At 45.6% G+C, this 18,805-nt stretch overlaps 1 protein-coding gene across 3 annotated transcripts in view; it reads right to left on the bottom strand.

Annotated features, from left to right (window-relative positions):
* The window catches only part of CNBD2 (cyclic nucleotide binding domain containing 2), a 55,596-nt gene that overhangs the window by 15,410 nt on the left and 21,381 nt on the right, over positions 1-18,805 (bottom strand). For all 3 annotated transcript variants that reach the window (XM_013053343.2, XM_045084147.1, XM_004746513.3), the window contains 6 exons: positions 17,922-18,085; positions 14,230-14,386; positions 13,561-13,712; positions 11,001-11,139; positions 3,375-3,489; positions 941-1,118 (listed from right to left, as the gene is read on the bottom strand). In XM_013053343.2, the coding sequence (XP_012908797.2) occupies positions 941-1,118; positions 3,375-3,489; positions 11,001-11,139; positions 13,561-13,712; positions 14,230-14,386; positions 17,922-18,085 (905 nt within the window). The remainder of the gene's footprint in view (positions 1-940; positions 1,119-3,374; positions 3,490-11,000; positions 11,140-13,560; positions 13,713-14,229; positions 14,387-17,921; positions 18,086-18,805) is intronic.

The following is an 18,805-nucleotide window of genomic DNA, read 5'->3' as shown; positions in this document are numbered from 1 at the left end:
CAGGTTTGAATCCTGGCTCCACTGCTTCCTACCTTGTAAGACCTCAAACGGGAACATTAATCATTCTCTGTAGCTTGGTTTCCTCACCTGAAAAATGGGACTGATAATAGCACTTACCTCATAGAACCTGCGAGGATGAAATTAGATAATCCAGGACCAGGCACGGAGTATTCCACAAGTGTTAAGCTATAACTGCCATTATCACATTTAATTGCTGTCTTACAACATCACCAAAATTTAAATCCTATTTTTTAAAAGATTTTATTTATCTATTTGACAGAGAGAGATCACAAGTAGGCAGAGAGGCAGGCAGAGAGAGAGAGGGAAAAGCAGGCTCCCCGCTGAGCAGAGAGCCCAATGTGGGGCTCGATCCCAGGACCCTGGGATCATGACCCGAGCTGAAGGCAGAGGCTTTAACCCACTGAGTCACCCAGGTGCCCCAAGACTTAAATCCTATTATCTATAGACAATGGAACTATGGCTTAGAGAGGTCAAATCCCTTGTACAAGGACACGGTTAAAATAAGTGGCCAAGCCAGCATTTGAACCTGGGCTGAACTGACTCCAAAGCCCAGGCTCTTACCTCCTGCCTCCTTTAGATGGGTAGAATTTTTTTGAAGAAGCTCAGAGTCAAAAAGATTCAGTGACACACAGAGTATCAGAGCCAGAAGATCTGCCTCTCCTTCAAATGAGTTCCCTGAGAAAGGAAGTAGCTGGCTGCCTCAAGTGGCTCTGTGGGTTACAGACAGAGAACACAGCTGCTGGGTCTCAAGTCTAGGACTTCTCTAAGCCACCTTCTTTCCATACCCCAATCTTTGGGGTTGAGCTGTACCTGCTACCTGTGCCCCCCCCCCAGCATCCCTGACATTCTATCCTTTCAAGTTATAACTCCCTTTTCACCCAGAATCTGGAAGCTTCTATCTGCCAAGAGCTAAGCTTACTTGATCTTTGGGCCCCACATCTTCGGATAAGTATTTCCCGGGATGTTAATCTGCCTACTGAAGCTGGTCCCCTCTTGCTCCCAGGAGTTCTGGAGGTGCTTAAGTTTCAGAAAGCTGAAGTCCTGTACAGGATATGATTTGATCTGAAATTCCTTAAATCTCTCCACAGGAGAAGATTCTGTTAGAGAAAGCACAGAAAAACATGTTAATGGGTCTTTGCATATATGAGGTCTGTACTGATGATGGTGAAAACTTTACCCTCCTCACCTGCCTGGCCAGTCTGGCGCATGGGGAAATGAAGGAAAACAGAAAATACTTTGGTTTCCATGTGTTATCGGTCTGGGCCAGGCCCTGAGCAGAGCCTTCACGTATGTTACATCCCATGTTACTGGCCCCATTTAAGAAATCAAATGAGCAGCACTCAGAGTTTAAGTCATCCAGGAAAGGGCTGAAACTTGGGTTTAATTCAAGTCTACCTGATTTTAATTAGAAGTTAGAACTTCATTCTAACAAGAATGAAGTTAGACCCTTACATCATACCACAAATCAAATTAACTCAAAATGGTTCAAAGACTTAAACATTAAGGTCTAAAATTATAGAACTCTTAGAAGAAACACAGGGCTAGGGGTGCCTGGGTGGCTCAGTCTCTTAAGTGTCCACACCCCCCCCTTTTTTTTTAAGATTTTATTTATTTATTTGACAGACAAAGATCACAAGTAGACGAGAGGCAGGCAGAGAGAGAGGGGAAGGGAAGCAGGCTCCCTACCGAGCAGAGAGCCTGATGCAGGGCTCGATTCCAGGACCCTGGGATCATGACCTGAGCCGAAGGCAGAGGTTTAACCCACTGAGCCACCCAAGTGCCCCAAGTGTCCAACTCTTGATCTCAGCTCAGGCCTTAATCTCAGGGTCCTGAGTTCAAGCCCCCACACTGGGCTCCATGCTGGGTGTGGAGCCCACTTATGAAAAAAGAAGAAAACACAGGGCAAAAGCATCACAACTTTGGATCTGGTGGTGATTTCTTGTATATATACCAAAGGCACAGGCAACAAAAGAAAAAATGGACAAACAGGTATTATCATCCAAAATATAAAGAAAATTCCTAAAACTTAACAAAAAAGCAGACAATCAGATTTTAAAACAGGCAAAAAACTTGCATAGATGTTTCTCCAAAGAAGATATGTGAATGGCCAATAAACACAGAAAAAGATGCTCAACACCACTAATCATTAGGGAAATACAAATCAAAACTATAATAAAAAGATAAATAATAAAGTAAAAGACTATAATAAGATGCCACCTCCTATCCATTAAGATAAATATCATGTTTAAAAACCATACAAACAGGACACAGCAAGCACTGGTGAGGATGTGGAAAGACCAGAACCCTTGTGCACTGTTGGTGAGAATGTAATATGGGACAGCCCCTATGGAAAACGGTATGGCAATTCCCTAAAAAAAATTAAAAACAGAATTACCATATGATCCAGCAAGTCTACTTCTGGGTGTATATTCAAAAGAAAAGCAGGTCTCAAAGAGATAACTCTACACCCATGCTCATAGTGGCATTAGTCACTCTAGCTGAAATGCGGAAGTTCTCAAGAGTCCATTGACGAATGAATGGGTACACAAAATGAGACATACACACACAATGGAATATTCTTCAGACTTCAGAAAGAAGGAAATCCTGATCCATGCTATAATATGATGAACCTTGAGGACATTATGCAAAGTGAAATAAGCCAATCACCAGGCGCCTGGGTGGCTCAGCAGGTTAAGCCTCTGCCTTCGGCTCAGGTCATGATCTCAGGGTCGTGAGGTCGAGCCCCGCATCAGGCTCTCTGCTCAGAGGGCAGCCTGCGTCCCCCTCCCTTTCTGCCTACATGTGATCTCTCTCTCCCTGTCAAATAAATAAAATCTTAAAAAAAAAAAATCTTTAGACATTCATTTGCTTCATTTCATAACAAGTCCATGAAGTAGGGACCATCTGAGGGAAACTGATGGCACAGGGACACAGTCACTTGCCCGATATCACACAGCAATTAAGAGAGGGACCCTGGATTCAAACACGAGCAGTTTGGCTGGGCCAGTGCTACTAGCCACTACACTACCTCCACGAACCAGACCCAGAGGCTTTAAGTACTTACCCGAGTCATCCAGCTAACCAGGGAGATTCAAACCCAGCTCTGTCAAGCTCCAGGCTCCTTTCCACCCCTCTCCCCAGGGGCACCTGACATAAAGGGAAAGCCTAAAAAGGAGGAGCCGGAGGGGGGTGGGCAGGAGCCTCCCCCTATGGGGCCATGTGGGCCACATTTCCAGCTCGGAAAAGGGGATCAAACCAGACATCCTGCCGGGCCTTTCTAGCTCAGGAGGTCTGAGAGTGCACGGGAAGCTGAAGGGCCCAGGCGCCCCCTGCTGTGCGCGGCTGTCAGTTACCACTGAGGTGGGTCTTCAGAGGTCTGCCGTCTATCAGCTCCAGATGCTGCCAGACCCACTTGTAGTAGAAAGGCGAGGTCCCGAGGTCTATCAGACGCAGCACTTCACAGCTGCCCTGGAAACATCAAGGAACACAAACAAAAGGGCTAACCCCTGAAGCTGGGGGCAGGCCAGGCTTTGAGGATAAGCTCTACTACATCTTACCCCAGTTTACTTGGCTTAATGCAAGTTTTCAGGTTCCTTTTTTTTTTTTTTTAAACACAAACGTTATCTATTCATCATAAGCTCAAAAAGCTAAATAGGCATGAGAACTAAATAAATGTTGGCATCTGGGGGAAAAACAATCACCCTAGACAACGGTACTGTGACAACTGGTGAAATTGACTATATGTTATATGTTATATGTTATATCAATGTTAAATGCCCTGATTTGGATAATTATTCTGCAATCAATTTCTGACTTTAGAAAAAAAATCACTTAAGTATATAGGGGTAAGTGAGTATAATGAATGATATTTAACTTTCAAATGATTCGGGCAGGGAAATATATATATAGAAGCAAATGTGGTAAAATGTTAGTAATCGGTGAATCAGGATCAAGGTTATACAGTTTTGTTCTGTTCTTACAACTTTTCTATAAATTTAAAAACATTCCAAGATTAAAAGTTAAAAAATATATATTCAAGCCAAACAGAAGGATATAAAGAAAATTAAAACTATTTTATCCTAACACCCAGAAATAATAAGGAGTAGCGTTTTAGTGACTATTTTTTCAAACTTTTCTCTGTAAACATTTAACATAGACATAGACAATTTTTCATAAGCAAGTTCTTTTATGTATAACATTCTTGTGACCTTTTTTTTTAAAAAAATAATACAGGGGCACCTGGGTGGCTTAGTCAGTTGAGTCTGCCTTTGGCTCAGGTCATGATCCCGGGGTCCTGGGATCGAGTCCCATATTGGGCTCCTTGTTCAGTGGAGAGTCTGCTTCTCCCTCCACCTTTCTCCCTGCTCATGCTCTCTCTCTCCCTGGTAAATAAAATCTTTTTAAAATAAAAAAATAAAACTCAGTAATATATTAAGAACATCATTTTACACCAGCTACCATGGTTCTACATTATTGTTTCTAATGACTGTATATTATTCTATGTATGCTATAACTTACATATGATTTAAACTGTTGATCAAAAGAAGTCAGACACAAAAAGCACATATTGTATGATTCCATTTATATGAAGTGCAAGAACAGGCAAAAGTAATCTTCTGACAAAGTCAGAAGAGGGCTCTGTTTGGTGGTGGTGGGTATTTTGTTTGGGAAAGGGTACAAGGGAGCCTTCTTGGGTGCTAGAAATGATCTCTACCTTGATTTGGAGAATGCTTACACAGGTGTATACCTATGTAACAATTCACTAAGCTATGAACTTTAGATGAGTTCTTTATTGCATACATGCTATACCTCAAGAAAATATTTTTGAAGACTAATATTCAGTTGTTTCTAATTAGTCAGTAGTATATATAACTGTGATTTTGTTGAGGACAACAAAACTCCATTTATAAAACTCACCACCTTTCCAAACTCTGCTACAGTGGGGATGGCAGTGATCAAGTAGTGGGACGTAGGAATGCATCTTTGTCAGTTAATCCACTGAGATTTGAGGATTGCTTATAATTGCAGTATAATCTAGTTTATCCTCGTGTAATACCCATGTTTGTCCCCTTGGGATTGTTTCCTATAGGTGTGTTGTTTTCAATATCAATACCCATTGCCAAATTGCCTTCCAGAAATGTTAGTTTACACTCTCTCTGGCAGTGCATAACAGAGGCTGTTATAGTTTTGTGTTACATTGAAAACTGAGTTTTAACAATCCTTTTAATCTTTCCTAATCTGATAGGAAAGAATGATATGCCATTTTTTCTTATTTTGTATCTTTATAAAATCTTACCCTTTTTTAGTTGGAACTGTAAGACACACGTTATAGTTAAGGTTCAAGACAGATTACTGTTAAAGAGGAAGGAGAAGGGATCAAACATTTAATAAGCCTTAGTCTAGCCAGGTGTTGGGCTTGGAGGTGTAGTCAACACTTATGCAACATTTATCAACAAGGAACCTGGTACCAGAGGAACACAGGTGAACATCTTCCTCTCAGAAAGTCTCTTGTGGGTCTTTAATCCCATCTGTATCCGTGTAGAAAACAACTCCACATGTGCCCCCAAATGATTAATTGTTCAAAATGAGTTGATTGTGGGTATTAAGTATGTTTTCTATGCTGCTGAGAAACTGCCTTCCCTAACTCTCCCGAGTCCCCAAGACACCCAGGCCACTCACTGCTAATATCGTCCTCTAGTGGCCGCAGCTATGAACTACAGGATCCCGCACACCCCAGTCTCCTTAGAGGAATATTCCAACAGCAGGCCTGATGGGAAATAAAAATGGGAGGAAAAAAAGCAGTGCCTTTAAAAGGGTCAGGTGCTCTTCCAACGCCAGCCAAAGGGGGCTGCATCACAATACAGCCTGGTGTTGCCTGAACTTCTGAATATTCAAAAGAAGTCAGAAATCCGAAATTTAATTATAATCTTCGCAGTAACGATTAAATGAGTTTTCCATAAAACACATTAAAGGACAAATCCAATTCACCTACTAGCCAGGATGCCCCCCAACACACACAAACACACCTGCTGTCACTTTGTGACATCTGTATTATCTTTCTCAGAAAGAACTTCAAGAGCGCCTGCTTTAGAGTCACCAGCTGTGCTTAATTCCAATGCAGATTGCCGGAGTTAAGGCATGAGACTCTGGGGTGAGGCAGAAATTTGCATTTTTAAGGAGCCCCCCCTAAAGTGTTCTTTATGCTTACTCAAATCGGAAAAACTCTTCCCTTAAATCAGAGTTCTCCAATTTTAGTGCATATCAGAATCACCTCAAAGTCTTGTTGAAACAGTTTTGGGGGCATGTGGTAGCTCAGTCATTAAGCGGCTGCCTTCAGCTCAGGTCATGATCCCGGAGTCCTGGGATCAAGTCTCACATCCGGCTCGCTGCTCACTGGGGAGTTTGTTTCTCCCTCTGACACTCACCCCACTTGTGATCTGTCTCTCTCTCTCAAATAAATAAATAAATAAAATCTTAAAAAAAAAAACAACAGCAACAACAAGGAACAGCACTCAGAACCACTGAATTCGAGGATGAACGTGAACTGAGTAAGTCTGTGCTATACTCATCCTTACAGACTTTATGAGGTAAGTGGTCCCACTTTACAGACAAAGAATTGGAGGCTAAAACAGACTAAGAACTTTCTGCTGGTCAAGATGCAATCATCATACTGATTAAAGCAAGTCTTGAACTTTGATCCCTTTCCACCCCTGCCCCCAATCTTCCCTGGCTACATAGTATCAAAAGACCTCAGAGTTAAATCTGGGGACACATGGCATTCCTGGCTTTGGAGGTGATCACCCCAACATTTTAGGAAAGAGGGAGCAGATGTCAGGGAGGAGAAAGGATTGTAAAGTAGGGAGGGTGGTCTTCAGGGCTCTCTGCTACCAGTCCCTGTGCTAGGCTCAGGATCCTGACATGGCTACCAGGATTCTCCAGACCTAGCACACTATTCCCCATGGCTGGTAAGGGCCTCATCCTCATCCTCACCATCCTCTGGGGCAGACCCTGTGCTTCCAGTCCTTTAGACGGTAGAGGCTGGAAGCCAAATCCTCCCAAACATCTCCCAAGCCTCCTGGCAGCTAAGTAGATGATTCGGGTTCCCTCGCCCGGACGCACTTGAGCAAGGTTTGGTTTTGAACGGCAAGCTCTCCACTATGCTCGTGGAGGCAGTGGTTACAGATGTGACTTCCTGAACTTGGCAGGAGCAGCAGCACCTGTGACTGTCCAGTCTGGACTGGGACTAGGAGTCATTTGGGGATCCCCTTCAGTGTAAGGTCTGCTCCCTCGGGCCTCCCTGTCACCAGTAAATCTGTTAGCCATTCAACATCCTCCAATAACTCCCTTTCTGTTTACATTTAGCTAGTCTTGATTCTCTCCTCTGGGACTGAACCCAAAATAACAGCACAAACACCCACCTGGTGTTAAGTTTAATAATCGGCTCTCTGGGAAAGGGTACACATGTCTGTAAATCTTAGTCTTATTAAGGGTGTGCTGCACACAATTTATAAATAACAATAAAACATATTATACTCTTACTGGAAGTTCCAAATAGCCAAGGGATTCTCATAGAATGCTGTTGCGGACTCTGGCTGAGGTCCTTTTTTTTTTCTTTTTTTTTTAAGTATATATATATATTTATTTATTTGACAGAGAGAGAGATCACATGTAGGCAGAGAGAGAGGGGGAAGCAGCCTCCCCCTCTGCCGAGCAGAGCGCCTAATGTGGGGCTCAATCCCAGATTCCTGAGATCATGACCTGAGCTGAAGGCAGAGGCTTAACCCACTGAGTCCCCCAGGTGCCCCTCTGGCTGAGTTCTTATAACCATGACCAATCATAGTCACAATTCAACCATGATTAGAGAAACAAAGTTGCATCCAATCCACTCTTTTCCCAATAAACTTAACACTATTAGGTCTGGTTTGTAATCTACTGGTAAACGACTTCTCACCCTTGTCGAAATTATATTCACTAATAAACCCCCTTTAGCTTTGGTGCTATATATATTGGAATTTCGCTTGTTCAACAGTGATGTAACTCCCATGATGAATCTATTATGAATAGTGGTTAAATACTGGTAAAACATTTCCATAATTTTCTTCTCTTCACAATGTGATGGCTACAGACCCAGCCCACTTTTAAATTTAATCTGCATCATAAACATTCTCTCTATAGTGTTCTTAAGATAATCAGCAAAACCATAAATCAAAACCTGACTCAGGGTATCTACTGATTTCCACTATCCTGCTGGGGCCAATTTTCAGCTACCAACCTGAAGTCACTGACTGCGCAGGTAGGAAGAGACGTGCATAGTTATACAGTGTTTCCACCAGATAGCTAAAATAGACATAAACTCCAGAGCACAGATAATAGTAAAATGCAGTAAAGTCATGAGGAAATGATGATTTTTTCATTATTTGCTACACTTGTTTTCCATATAATATATTTAATTATAGTTTATATAATTCAATTTTTAGTAATTCCTGAAATCTTAATCAGCTCTCATAGGCCAGTAAGAACCAACTCCAGCATATAGCCAATCTTGCCTTTCCTTTTGTCCAAAGGTCCAACACTTCAAGGCTCAACGCCTTACCTTCTCCAGGAAGCCTTCTTTAAACGCCCCCAGCCTTTAGAGAGGTCTCCCTACTAAATCCTTGTAAACTCAGAGAGTTTGCACTAATCACTTGGTAGATGGCCTGGATAACTTTGTCTCTGCTCAGACTCTAGTGGAAGAGAGATATAAGGAGAAAGAAACAGTCTTTTCCATCCTCATATCCCTTCAGAGCATGAACCAAACTTGGCAAAAAAAATCAACAAATGTTTGGTGGCAACATAATATGAGCAACAGCTATATGGGAGATACTAAAAGTTTGGGGGCAGAATCCTTGTTCTGCCACTTACTAGATGGGTGACCTTTCCTAAGGTATCTTAACTTCAACTTCTCATTTGTAAACGTGAAATAAGAACGTCTTCCTGATAGAGCTGTGGTGAAGATTTATGGTGAAATGGTACTGTGTACACAGTTCACCAAAGCACTGCTTGAAATAGCAGAAGATGGGGGCAACCAATCCCTCAGTAGGGAACTGGTTAGATAAATTCAAGCACAATCATATAGTAAAACACTGCACAAGTGGTAAAAATAAAAAAATATGTGGGTTCTTTATGGACAGATATGGAACAATCTACAGAAATATTCTTGAAACAGCAAAATACGGAACAGCCTGCGTAGCATGACGCCATTTATGAAAACAAGGAAGAAAACATATACATGCATTTGCCTTTATATACAAAGAAGAGCCGCAGGACAGACACAAAAGAAAGCAGTGACAGTGACTGTCCCTGGGGAGGTACACTGGGTGGCAGGGGGAAAAGGTGAGAGGGAAACATTACTCTTTCGAAACTTTTGGATTTCAAACCAGGTGCAAATAAACCAAAATAAACAAAAACAATTAACAATGCTAGTAGAACCCCTGGCACAGGAGCAAGTGATCTCAAAAACATGGTGGTTCTCATGACAATCATGAAAACTACACAGGGTTGAGCAGAGTCCACAACTGACAGATCGGTCGACTCACATTGCAAATTCCAGCCCCTGAGAAGAGCTTTGGAATCAGACAGACCTGGGTTGAACCCAGCCGCTGCCCCTCATCGACTGTGTAACCGTGGACAAGCCACTTAACCTTCCTGTGCCTCAGTTTCCACCTCTGTCAAATGGGAATAACGGCAGTACTGGCCTACGCTGAACTGCCCTGGGGCTGAAATGACACAAAGCACATGGAGCAGACAACCTGGGACAGGGTAAGCACTCAGTAAATGTCAGGCTCTGTTTTCATTATCAACCAATAGAGAAATTGGCACAGGACATAAAGTAATTCACAAAAGATGAAATTTGAATAGTAGACAAACATGATGAATCTCACTAGCAATGAGGAAAAATGTAAATTAAATCCTCAGTGAGGTAGCAGTTGCCATCTATGAAATTAGGAAAGTTTTGAGGGATTGACAGGAGAGCCCAGCAGAGGCGTGTGGTGCTGGCAAAGGTGCACACTGCTGGAAGCTTGATAAAGTGGATCCTTCTGGACAGCAACTTGTTCCAAGATCCGTAACACGTTGATACCAAGAAAATCCACTTTTTTTTTTAAGATTTTTTTTAAATGTATTCATTTTTGAGAGAGTGAATGCATGAATACAAGCAGAAGAAGTGGCAGAGGGAGAAGCAGACTCCCCACTGAGCAAGGAGCCTGATGCAGAACTCGATCCCAGGACCCTGTGATCATGACCTAAGCCAAAGGCAAACGCCCAACCCACTGAGCCACCTAGCTGCCCAAGCAATTCCACCACTGAAAATCTTTTCTGAGGTGATGAGCTCATGGGTGATTTCTTCCCTCTTTCCAGAACTATGTTTTATAATGTGGCCATATCACATCTATAATTTAAAGATCATATTTTTAAAAAGATTGTATTTATTTATTTGAGAGAGGGTCAGAGTACAAGCAGGGGGCAGGGGGATGAGCAGAGAGAGAGGGAGAAGCAGACTCCTCACTTAGCAGGGAGCCCAACTCAGGGCTCGATCCCAGGACCCAGAGATCATGATCTAAGCTGAAGGCGAAGTTTAACCGACTGAGCCACCCACGGCGTCCCTAAAGATTATAATTTTAAAAACTGATCTGGCACCATTAAGATTGAAGGGCCAAATATATAATTTAAGTATCTGTATGTAAATAAGCCTGTACATGATGAGGTCAAGGAGGGGGTACCCCTGTGTCCCTCTTTCTAATTAACAGTGTATCTCAAAGTCACAGAACCCTCAGAGGGAGGGAGGCCAAACTCCGTGGTACCTCTTTTACAGCTGGCACATGGACTCTCAGAAAACGGGAGTGCTGCAGAACAGGGCTCAGCCCCACCTGTGTGGCCACAGGACATTACACCAGGCATGCCTCCCCAGCTTCCAGCCCCCACCCCCATCCCAGGCCTCTCACCTTGCTGACAAACAAGATGGATGACAATTCCATGAAATCTTTTGAGATCAGCTGCCCATAGGAGAACTTCTCCACCTTCCCCAGGGCTACAAGCTTCCAGAGCTTCTCCTCAGACAATGACTCAAATAGATCCATCTTCCTGAGGGGAAAATCCCATTAGATAGAATTCATCACCCTTGGAGCACCTGGGTGGCTCAGTGGGTTAAGCCGCTGCCTTCTGCTCAGGTCATGATCTCAGGGTCCTGGGATCAAGCCCCGAATCGGCTCTCTGCTCAGCGGGGAGCCTGCTTCCCCCCTCTTGCTCTGCCTGTCTCTCTGCCTGCTTGTGATGTCTGTCAAATAAATAAATAAAATCTTAAAAAAAAAAAAAAAAAAGAATTCATCACCCTCCATCCCAGAAAGTGCCCAGCTCTCAGCAATTTCCAGAAAGGGAATGTGTCATCTTGCTCTTGAAAATGCCTGATGTGGAGGATTTTACTCGCCCTCCAGTTGCCTCACCTGGCCTGTGGCACCCTCTCCAGCTCTCCTCTCCACTGCTCCCCAGTCCAGTGTGTCCCCTCTCACTTCCACTCTGCCCTCCAGGGGCTCCTTTCTGGCCCCATCCCCCAATCTAGTGCTCACTAGGCAACTCCCAGAGTGCCTCACTTCAGCTCACCTGCTATTCTGGCCCCCAGCCCAGCAGTCCTCCCCCTCCCTTTGGTTTGGGCAACTCACTCCAGCCTCCTCCAGCCTGTTAGTTTCAAAGACTTAGGCCTATGCCTAATGAATGGGGGACATCTGGACTCCCCTCTCTTTGCCTTTGTTCCCTATGACTGAAGGCCCAACCTGCAGTGCCACCACCTGCCCCCCACACACACACCCAGCTCATGCACCACCACTCAGTGGCTTGCCATCCCTGACACGCAGCCCCACAGGGTTGCTAACAACCATCTCAAATTTCCTCAGCTCCCACAGATCACGAGCCCGGAACTTGGGTGACACAGGGCACTGAGCTAATCCAGGGCACCAAGGGGGAACAAGGTCAGTGCCATGTCCAAAGGAGAAGGGTCTGGAGACACGGGAAGGGAAAGCGGGATCTCCACAGAGGCAACACCACTGGGCCCCCACTTCCCATGATCATCTCATTCAATCTTTACAAAGATTTGGGAGAGAGATGAATCATTATCCCCATTTTACAGAGCAGGAGGCTCAACTCAGAGAAGGGAGGTGACCCATCTAGGGTGACATGGTTGATAAACCCAAGAGCTGAGATTGCAGCTCAGTCCCATTCTTCCACGGTGTGAAAACAGGAAGTGCTCCTCCCCCTGCAGGGCTAAGTCCCTTCGAAAGCCCCAGTCCCTCTTACAGCTCCTCTTCTCTCCACCCTCCCGCTACCCTACAGGGTGGCCCTCTGTACCCCGCACTGCTCTGGAGCTGCACAGCCCCATAGCCTGTATTTTCAGGGCTGGGGCACACACTTCATCTGATGTCCATTCTTTTCCTAAAGGTGAGTAACTAGAAGGGATACAACGAGCACCTGTGCATGCCTGGAGAGACAACAGCGTGGGGATTACCATGGCGAAAGGGCTGCCCTGCCCTCACAACCATACGTGCTTCCTGCCTGATGTCTAATAAACGTTAAAGGAGGTATTATGCAATCAAGAATCACAGTTTGGGGGCGCCCGGGTGGCTCAGTGGGTTAAGCCTCTGCCTTCGGCTCAGGTCATGATCTCAGGGTCATGGGATCGAGCCCCTCATCGGGCTCTCTGCTCGGCAGGGGGCTGGCTTCCCTCACCCACCCTTCTCTGCCTTGTCTCCTCTGTCTACTTTGTGATCTCTGTCAAATAAATAAAACTTTCAAAAAAAAAAAAAAAAGAATCACAGTTTGGCTGGGACTTCAAAGAAACATGGGGTATGGGGTGCCTGGGTGGCTCAGTTGTTAAGCATCTGTCTTGGGCTCAAGTCATGATCCCAGGGTCCTAGGATCAAGCCCAACATCGGGCTCCTTGCTCTGCAGGAAGTCTGCTTCTCCCTCTCCCACTCCCCTTGCTTGTGTTCCCTTTCTTGCTGTTTCTCTGTCAAATAAATAAATAAAATCTTTAGAAAAAAAAAAAAAGGAACACAGGGTAGAATAGAAGTATTGGGGGGGCACTCTCCTCTATTCTGGAGTGATGGGCTTGGTTAGTGAGGTGGGGCAGTGAAGCCCAGAGATTTCTGAATTGAACATTCTGGGTACATCACCCCACCCCCACAACACCAAAGCTTTGTTTCCTTACCTGTAAACTAGATAGAGCAAGAGAAACAATGCCACAGGATTGAATAAGAGAAGTTAAAAGACCTGGGACAAAGGGCTGAGTACCCATGAGCTATTCTATTAGTACCATCCCACAAGGAAGGGATGTGTAAGCTGAGACCTAAGGGTCTAGCAGGACTTTGCCAGATGGAGAAGTTGGGTGGGCGATGTCTCCTGTCTCAAGAGCATTCTGGGAGAGAACAGCACCTCCTGTCTCCCACTGGGCCTACCACAGTCAGGCACCTAATAAACACACAGGGGGGACATGTTGGCTGATGATGGAGGTACCTAAAAAATTCAAATCGTTCCTGAGCATCCTTTTGGAATTCCTGATCCAGCTTATTCTCAAGGAAGTCTTCCCTGTCGACAACCAGGAATTCTGTTTCTTCCATACAGACCACAGTGGCCCTCCTTAGTGAAGGAGTCAGAATGCCCAGTTCCTGTTGGGTTGACACAGACAAAAGCAAGTGAGATGCTACCTACCTCTTGCTTTCTCCTCGCAGCCTTGCCCACCTTTTTCCTGCTTCCATCAGCCCCCAGAAATCTCTACTCCCCAGACTGTAGACTCCCCAGCTGGCCCTGCACTCCTGTTCATTCCCCACTCCTGGGCGCCATCCCCTCCCTCTTAATATGCTGCTCGTGGAAGAAAAGAGGCAACAGGCTTCACCAGACCAGAAAGAGGAAGCCAGAGGGGCCTCTCGGAGGGGTCACTGCGCCTCTGTGGGGGTTATACAGGGAACATGTTCCTCATGTTCCTCAAACATCAGAGATGGAGGAACCATCCTTGGACATCAGCTGGTCCAGTCGATTGGCCTGTGACGGGAAAGGGTGCTGGGATCCACGATAGGGCAGGGACTTACACACAGGAGAAGGTAGGACCAGGCCCAGCTGTTCTGGCTGGAGTCCTGTCGCACCCCCATGCCTGCCCCACTGAGGCCGACCTTCCCCCGTGCTTACCCCAAAACAGTCGCCCTTGTGCAACAATGTGGGGTGGGTGTCCAGGAAGGCGCTGCTGCCATCGTCATCCTTGGTCACCGCGACTGTGCCCAGATAGATGAAATAAAAGCTGTTGCCCCTCTGTCCCTTCTTGACAATCACGCGCCTGCGCCCAAACCTGAGAAGAGACCAAGGCCAGTAGGTCTGGAAGCAGCAGGGAGCCTGGCCCATGCTGTGAGGAGTGCTGCACTGTGGTGCTCTTCTCTCTAGGGCAGGAAGACACAGACTGGGACCAGAAGGGACCTTGCAACAGCCCAGCCCCAGCCCCATCAAGCTTGACTGCTTCACTAACAGTCACCGAGTTGCCCGCCTCCATCAGACTGAAGCTTCCTGAGACAGAGCCTTTGTCAGTCCGCTTCAGCACACGGGACATGCTCAATGAGCAGCAGCTGAATAAATGAATGACCAAATCCTGAAAGTAATGGCTGAGTAGCTAAATGATGGAGACCAGGATCCCAGTCCTGATTCTGCCCTGAGCTGCACGGCACTGGACACTCATATTCTCTCTCTGACCCTCAAGGTCTCTTGTCTGTAAAATAAGACGAACATGCCTAGGAAAAAATAGGTAAATGGTCTTCTAATCCTCAAGAACTCACTACACAATCAGGAACCATTAGGGTAGAGGTGCCCAGGTCCAGAGCAAACTGGAAGTTAGTTCTTAAGCTCCCAGGGGGAAGATTTCTGCATTTCAAATAAAAGTTCAGATTCTACTTCTTTCAATATTCATTCATTTCCTTCCTTCATTCAGTAAGTTAAATAAATACCAACTGTGTCTATCAGGCAAAGCGAGAAAGGACAGATTTTGTCCTGAAAATTATGGTTAAGTTCAGAAGCTAAATAAGGTTTAAAAGTGCTTTAAGAGAGGTGAGCACAGGCGAATTCAGAAGCATGGAGCAATGGCACTTAACCCAGCTTAGCAAAGCCAGAGCAGGCTGCGGGATACTGTCTGGAGTCTTCCAGGTAGACAGAGAGTTGGAAGAATGTTCCAGGCAGAGGGACCACCACGTCCACAGGCACAGAGGTGGCTGAAAGCATGGTGTCTTCAAAGGAATAACAGTGAGCTCCATTAGAAAGGGAAATGGAAAACAGGGAGGTCAGGGGAACCAGTGGGAGAGAAATTTGGCTAGGTCAAATCATAAGACACTTCAGACACTGGGCTAACTTTAGGTTTTACCCAGAAGGTAATGGGGAACACAAAAGTCTAGAAAAAGGAGATGGCCTAGAAGACCATGACTAGATAGGAGACGATTCAGCTGGAAAATGAGGCTTTGGGGAGCACAACTAGTGTTCATCCAAGCCCAGACTCCTGGAGCTGCAGTTGGAAAGACCCTCAGAAACAATGTAGCTGATCCACATCGCTGAGATGAGGGAAGTGAGACCTAAGAAGCCCCAGGCTTGCTGAAGGCACACAATGAGTCACACTAGAGTCAGCACTAGACCCCAAATCTCCTAGAGCAGACATCTGTGGCTTTGCTGCCAGGTGTCAGGGTCACCCTTCCCAACAGTCACACCCTGACTTTACTTTGGGGGAAACACTTTAATTCTTGACTCTCAGACAGTCTGTCATCGTGCTGCCAAGAGAGAGGAGGTTTGGTGGAGAAAGTGGTTTATGAGAATGGACTGAGCCGGAAGCTGGAGAACTATTCCAGGACTTTTTAGGACTTTTCAGATATATAGGCCACCCCTGGCCCAGGTAGGTTTTCTGTCCCTTGTGACTGAAAGAATCCTGTCTAATCTGCTCATTTCCAGTCCCAGAAATAATCAACTAGCTGAACAGGACTTTAAAAATCACTACCTCTTCATCTTCACGCAAACCCATAAAATCTGTATCAGTAATGCGGATTTTGAGGCTCAGCACGGTTAAGTGGCTTGCCTGAGGTCACACCTCAGAGTGGCAGATGCCCCGTCACATTCCAGAGCTTCTACCTCAATGATTCTTTTTCTTTGCATGACAACATTCTGCCTGCTGTGGAATCTTACTTTAAGACCACGACTTGCTCTTCTTTCCTGGGCTGGACCCAAAGCAGATGGTTCCCTCTGCCTGGAATGTTCTTGCCTACACCTCCACTTATCAAATATACCTACCCCAATGCCACCTCTTTTTTAAGTCTCCTTTGGCCACACCAGATGGAGAGTCTCCCAGGCTTACTGGCTATAAACAGAGCCTACACAGGTCGTAACAGGCCTTAATCTAGTGCTAGTTGTGACTATGTGACCTGGGACCTCCGTGAAGGAAGATATCAGGACACAGACCTATAGTGTCCTTACAGCCTCCATTTTCAAGACAGGCCTTACCTCAAATATTTCTGCTAGGCTGCTTCTCTTAAGCCACTGAAATGTCCAAGAAAAGGACACCACTTACACTTCTCTAGCACAATGTATTTATATGGTGCCTCTTGTGTCATGGACCCTTGGACAATCTGGTGAAGCCTTCACAGAATAATGTTTTAAATATATAAAACAGGGGTGCCTGGGTGGCTCAGTCAGTTAAGTGTCTGCCTTCCACTCAGGTCATGATCTCGGGGTCCTAGGATCGAGCCCTGCATGGGGCTCCCTGCTCAGCAGCGAGCCTGCTTCTCCTTCTCCCTCTCCCTCTGCTGCTCCCCTACTTATACTCTCTTTCTCTCAAATAAATAAAAATCTTTAAAAAATGTTTTTAAAATAAATAAGTATATATATATATATATATAATAAAATACAGCAGAAACAGTTGATAATTGCCTTTTAAAACCCAAATTGTGGGGGCATCTGGGTGACTCAGTCAGTTAAGAGTCTGACCCTTGATTTTGGCTCAGGTCATGCTCTCAGGGTTGTGAGACTGAGCTCTGAATGGGCTCTGCGCTCAGCAGGGGAGCCTGCTTCAGAGTCTCTCCCTCTGTCCCTTCCTCCCCATGACCCCTCATGTTTGTGCGCTCTCTATCTCTCAAATATATAAGTCTTAAAAAAAATAATAAAACCCAATTGTTGTCTAGCAATATATGTGCATCTTTATTAAGGCACAGAATAATAAAATCTAGCAGCAGATCTAATTACTACCATAATTTCAAAGATATGATGAATATAAATTATTTTTTGAGAAATCTGCAATAACTTGAGTGTGTATTTTTGGTGATTTCTTTTGGTGAAAAAGTCACAGGAATAGCTAATACTGTCGTGGTGCATTACCTACATTTGCGATTCAAGGAAATGATAAATTTTAGTTAGATGTTAAAGAAAACAAACTTTTTCTTATCCAAGTTCACAGACCCTTGCCCTAGTTCCTATCTGTACATGATACAATCACCTGTGAACCACTGTGGCTTTTAGGGTGTGGATGCAAGTCTCAGCTCTACCTCTCATGACTTGGGTGACAGAGTATGAGACGTTCTACCCCTCTGAGCCTCTGCTTCTTCTTCTGAAAGAGGAGGAAACTGGACCAGATCCTTTCTGAGGATCCTACCCAAGCCTCATCAGATCCAGTGGCTCCTTAATCCTGGGAAGACTATCAATAAATGAAGGAGACCAAGCGTGCTACAAGCTCAACAAGGAGCACTCCAGCGAGCTGACAGATAGCTTTTCACAGCTGGGGTGTCACAGAGACACAAGCAGACTGGCCATGGCCTCGTCAGGCAGCTCTTCCCAGCCGAGGACCCAGGGGTGTGCCCCTCACTGACCGTTCAAAGCGCATGACCTTGGCCAGGAGCAGCTGCAGGGGCTCTGAGTAGTTACGGTAGCTGTCCAAGACCTGCAGGAGGTTACAGAGCGCCTGGATCTCGGGCTCCGTCCTCCAGGAAGGCAGCTTCTGCGTGATCTGCATGGCTTTTGGAGGGAAGTGACCCTGGGGAGAGAGAACCAGAGTGACACACAAGACCCAGCAGTTTCCCCCAGAGGCCAGTCAGCAATTCCCCACACTCCTGCTCTTACACTCTCCCACACCCTGTACAAGAGTGGCTGACACGTACCAAGGGCTTACTGCGTGCCTGGTATCCGGATACACAACTTACACACACCATCTCACTGCATGTTTGCCCAGCCCGAGAAGTGAAGCAGTGTTACGATTCCCATTTGACAGATGAAGACACTCAGGCAGGATGATAACCTAGATCTGCTACATGCCAAGAGCCTTATCCCTAACTCCTGACCATACTGCCTTTGCTGTTCATTGACCACTCCCCGAGACAATAAGGGCTCTCTGGCTCCAGGGGACCCTCAGGATATGTTCACTGCAGTCAGGGGAGACCTCCCTTGCCTCAGCCGATATCTTGAAATGCTACAGGAGACTAAGGAATAAAAAGAACCTAGAGAAACCAGGTCCTGGTGAAGCAAGACTCATGGACCAGTGGGTAGACAGATCCATCCATTCACTCCCCACCCCCACCTGCTGGGAAAATGGTACCTGAGTTATTAACACTCCTACTGGCTGCCCATCTCACTTAGGATAAAATCTTAACTCTGTACCCCAGCCTAGGGGCCCCACATGGTCTGACTCCTTTCCTCCCTACCCCCCACCACCTCACTTCCTGCTTCTCTCCTTCATTCTCCAGTGTCTAGAATTCTA

This window comes from Mustela putorius, unplaced genomic scaffold, assembly GCF_011764305.1.
Source record: "Mustela putorius furo isolate JIRA1106 unplaced genomic scaffold, ASM1176430v1.1 tig00000743_pilon_pilon_pilon, whole genome shotgun sequence".
Taxonomy (NCBI): domain Eukaryota; kingdom Metazoa; phylum Chordata; class Mammalia; order Carnivora; family Mustelidae; genus Mustela; species Mustela putorius.
The sequence above is the reverse complement of the archived record's forward strand: the minus strand, read 5'-3'. Positions and strand labels throughout refer to the sequence as shown.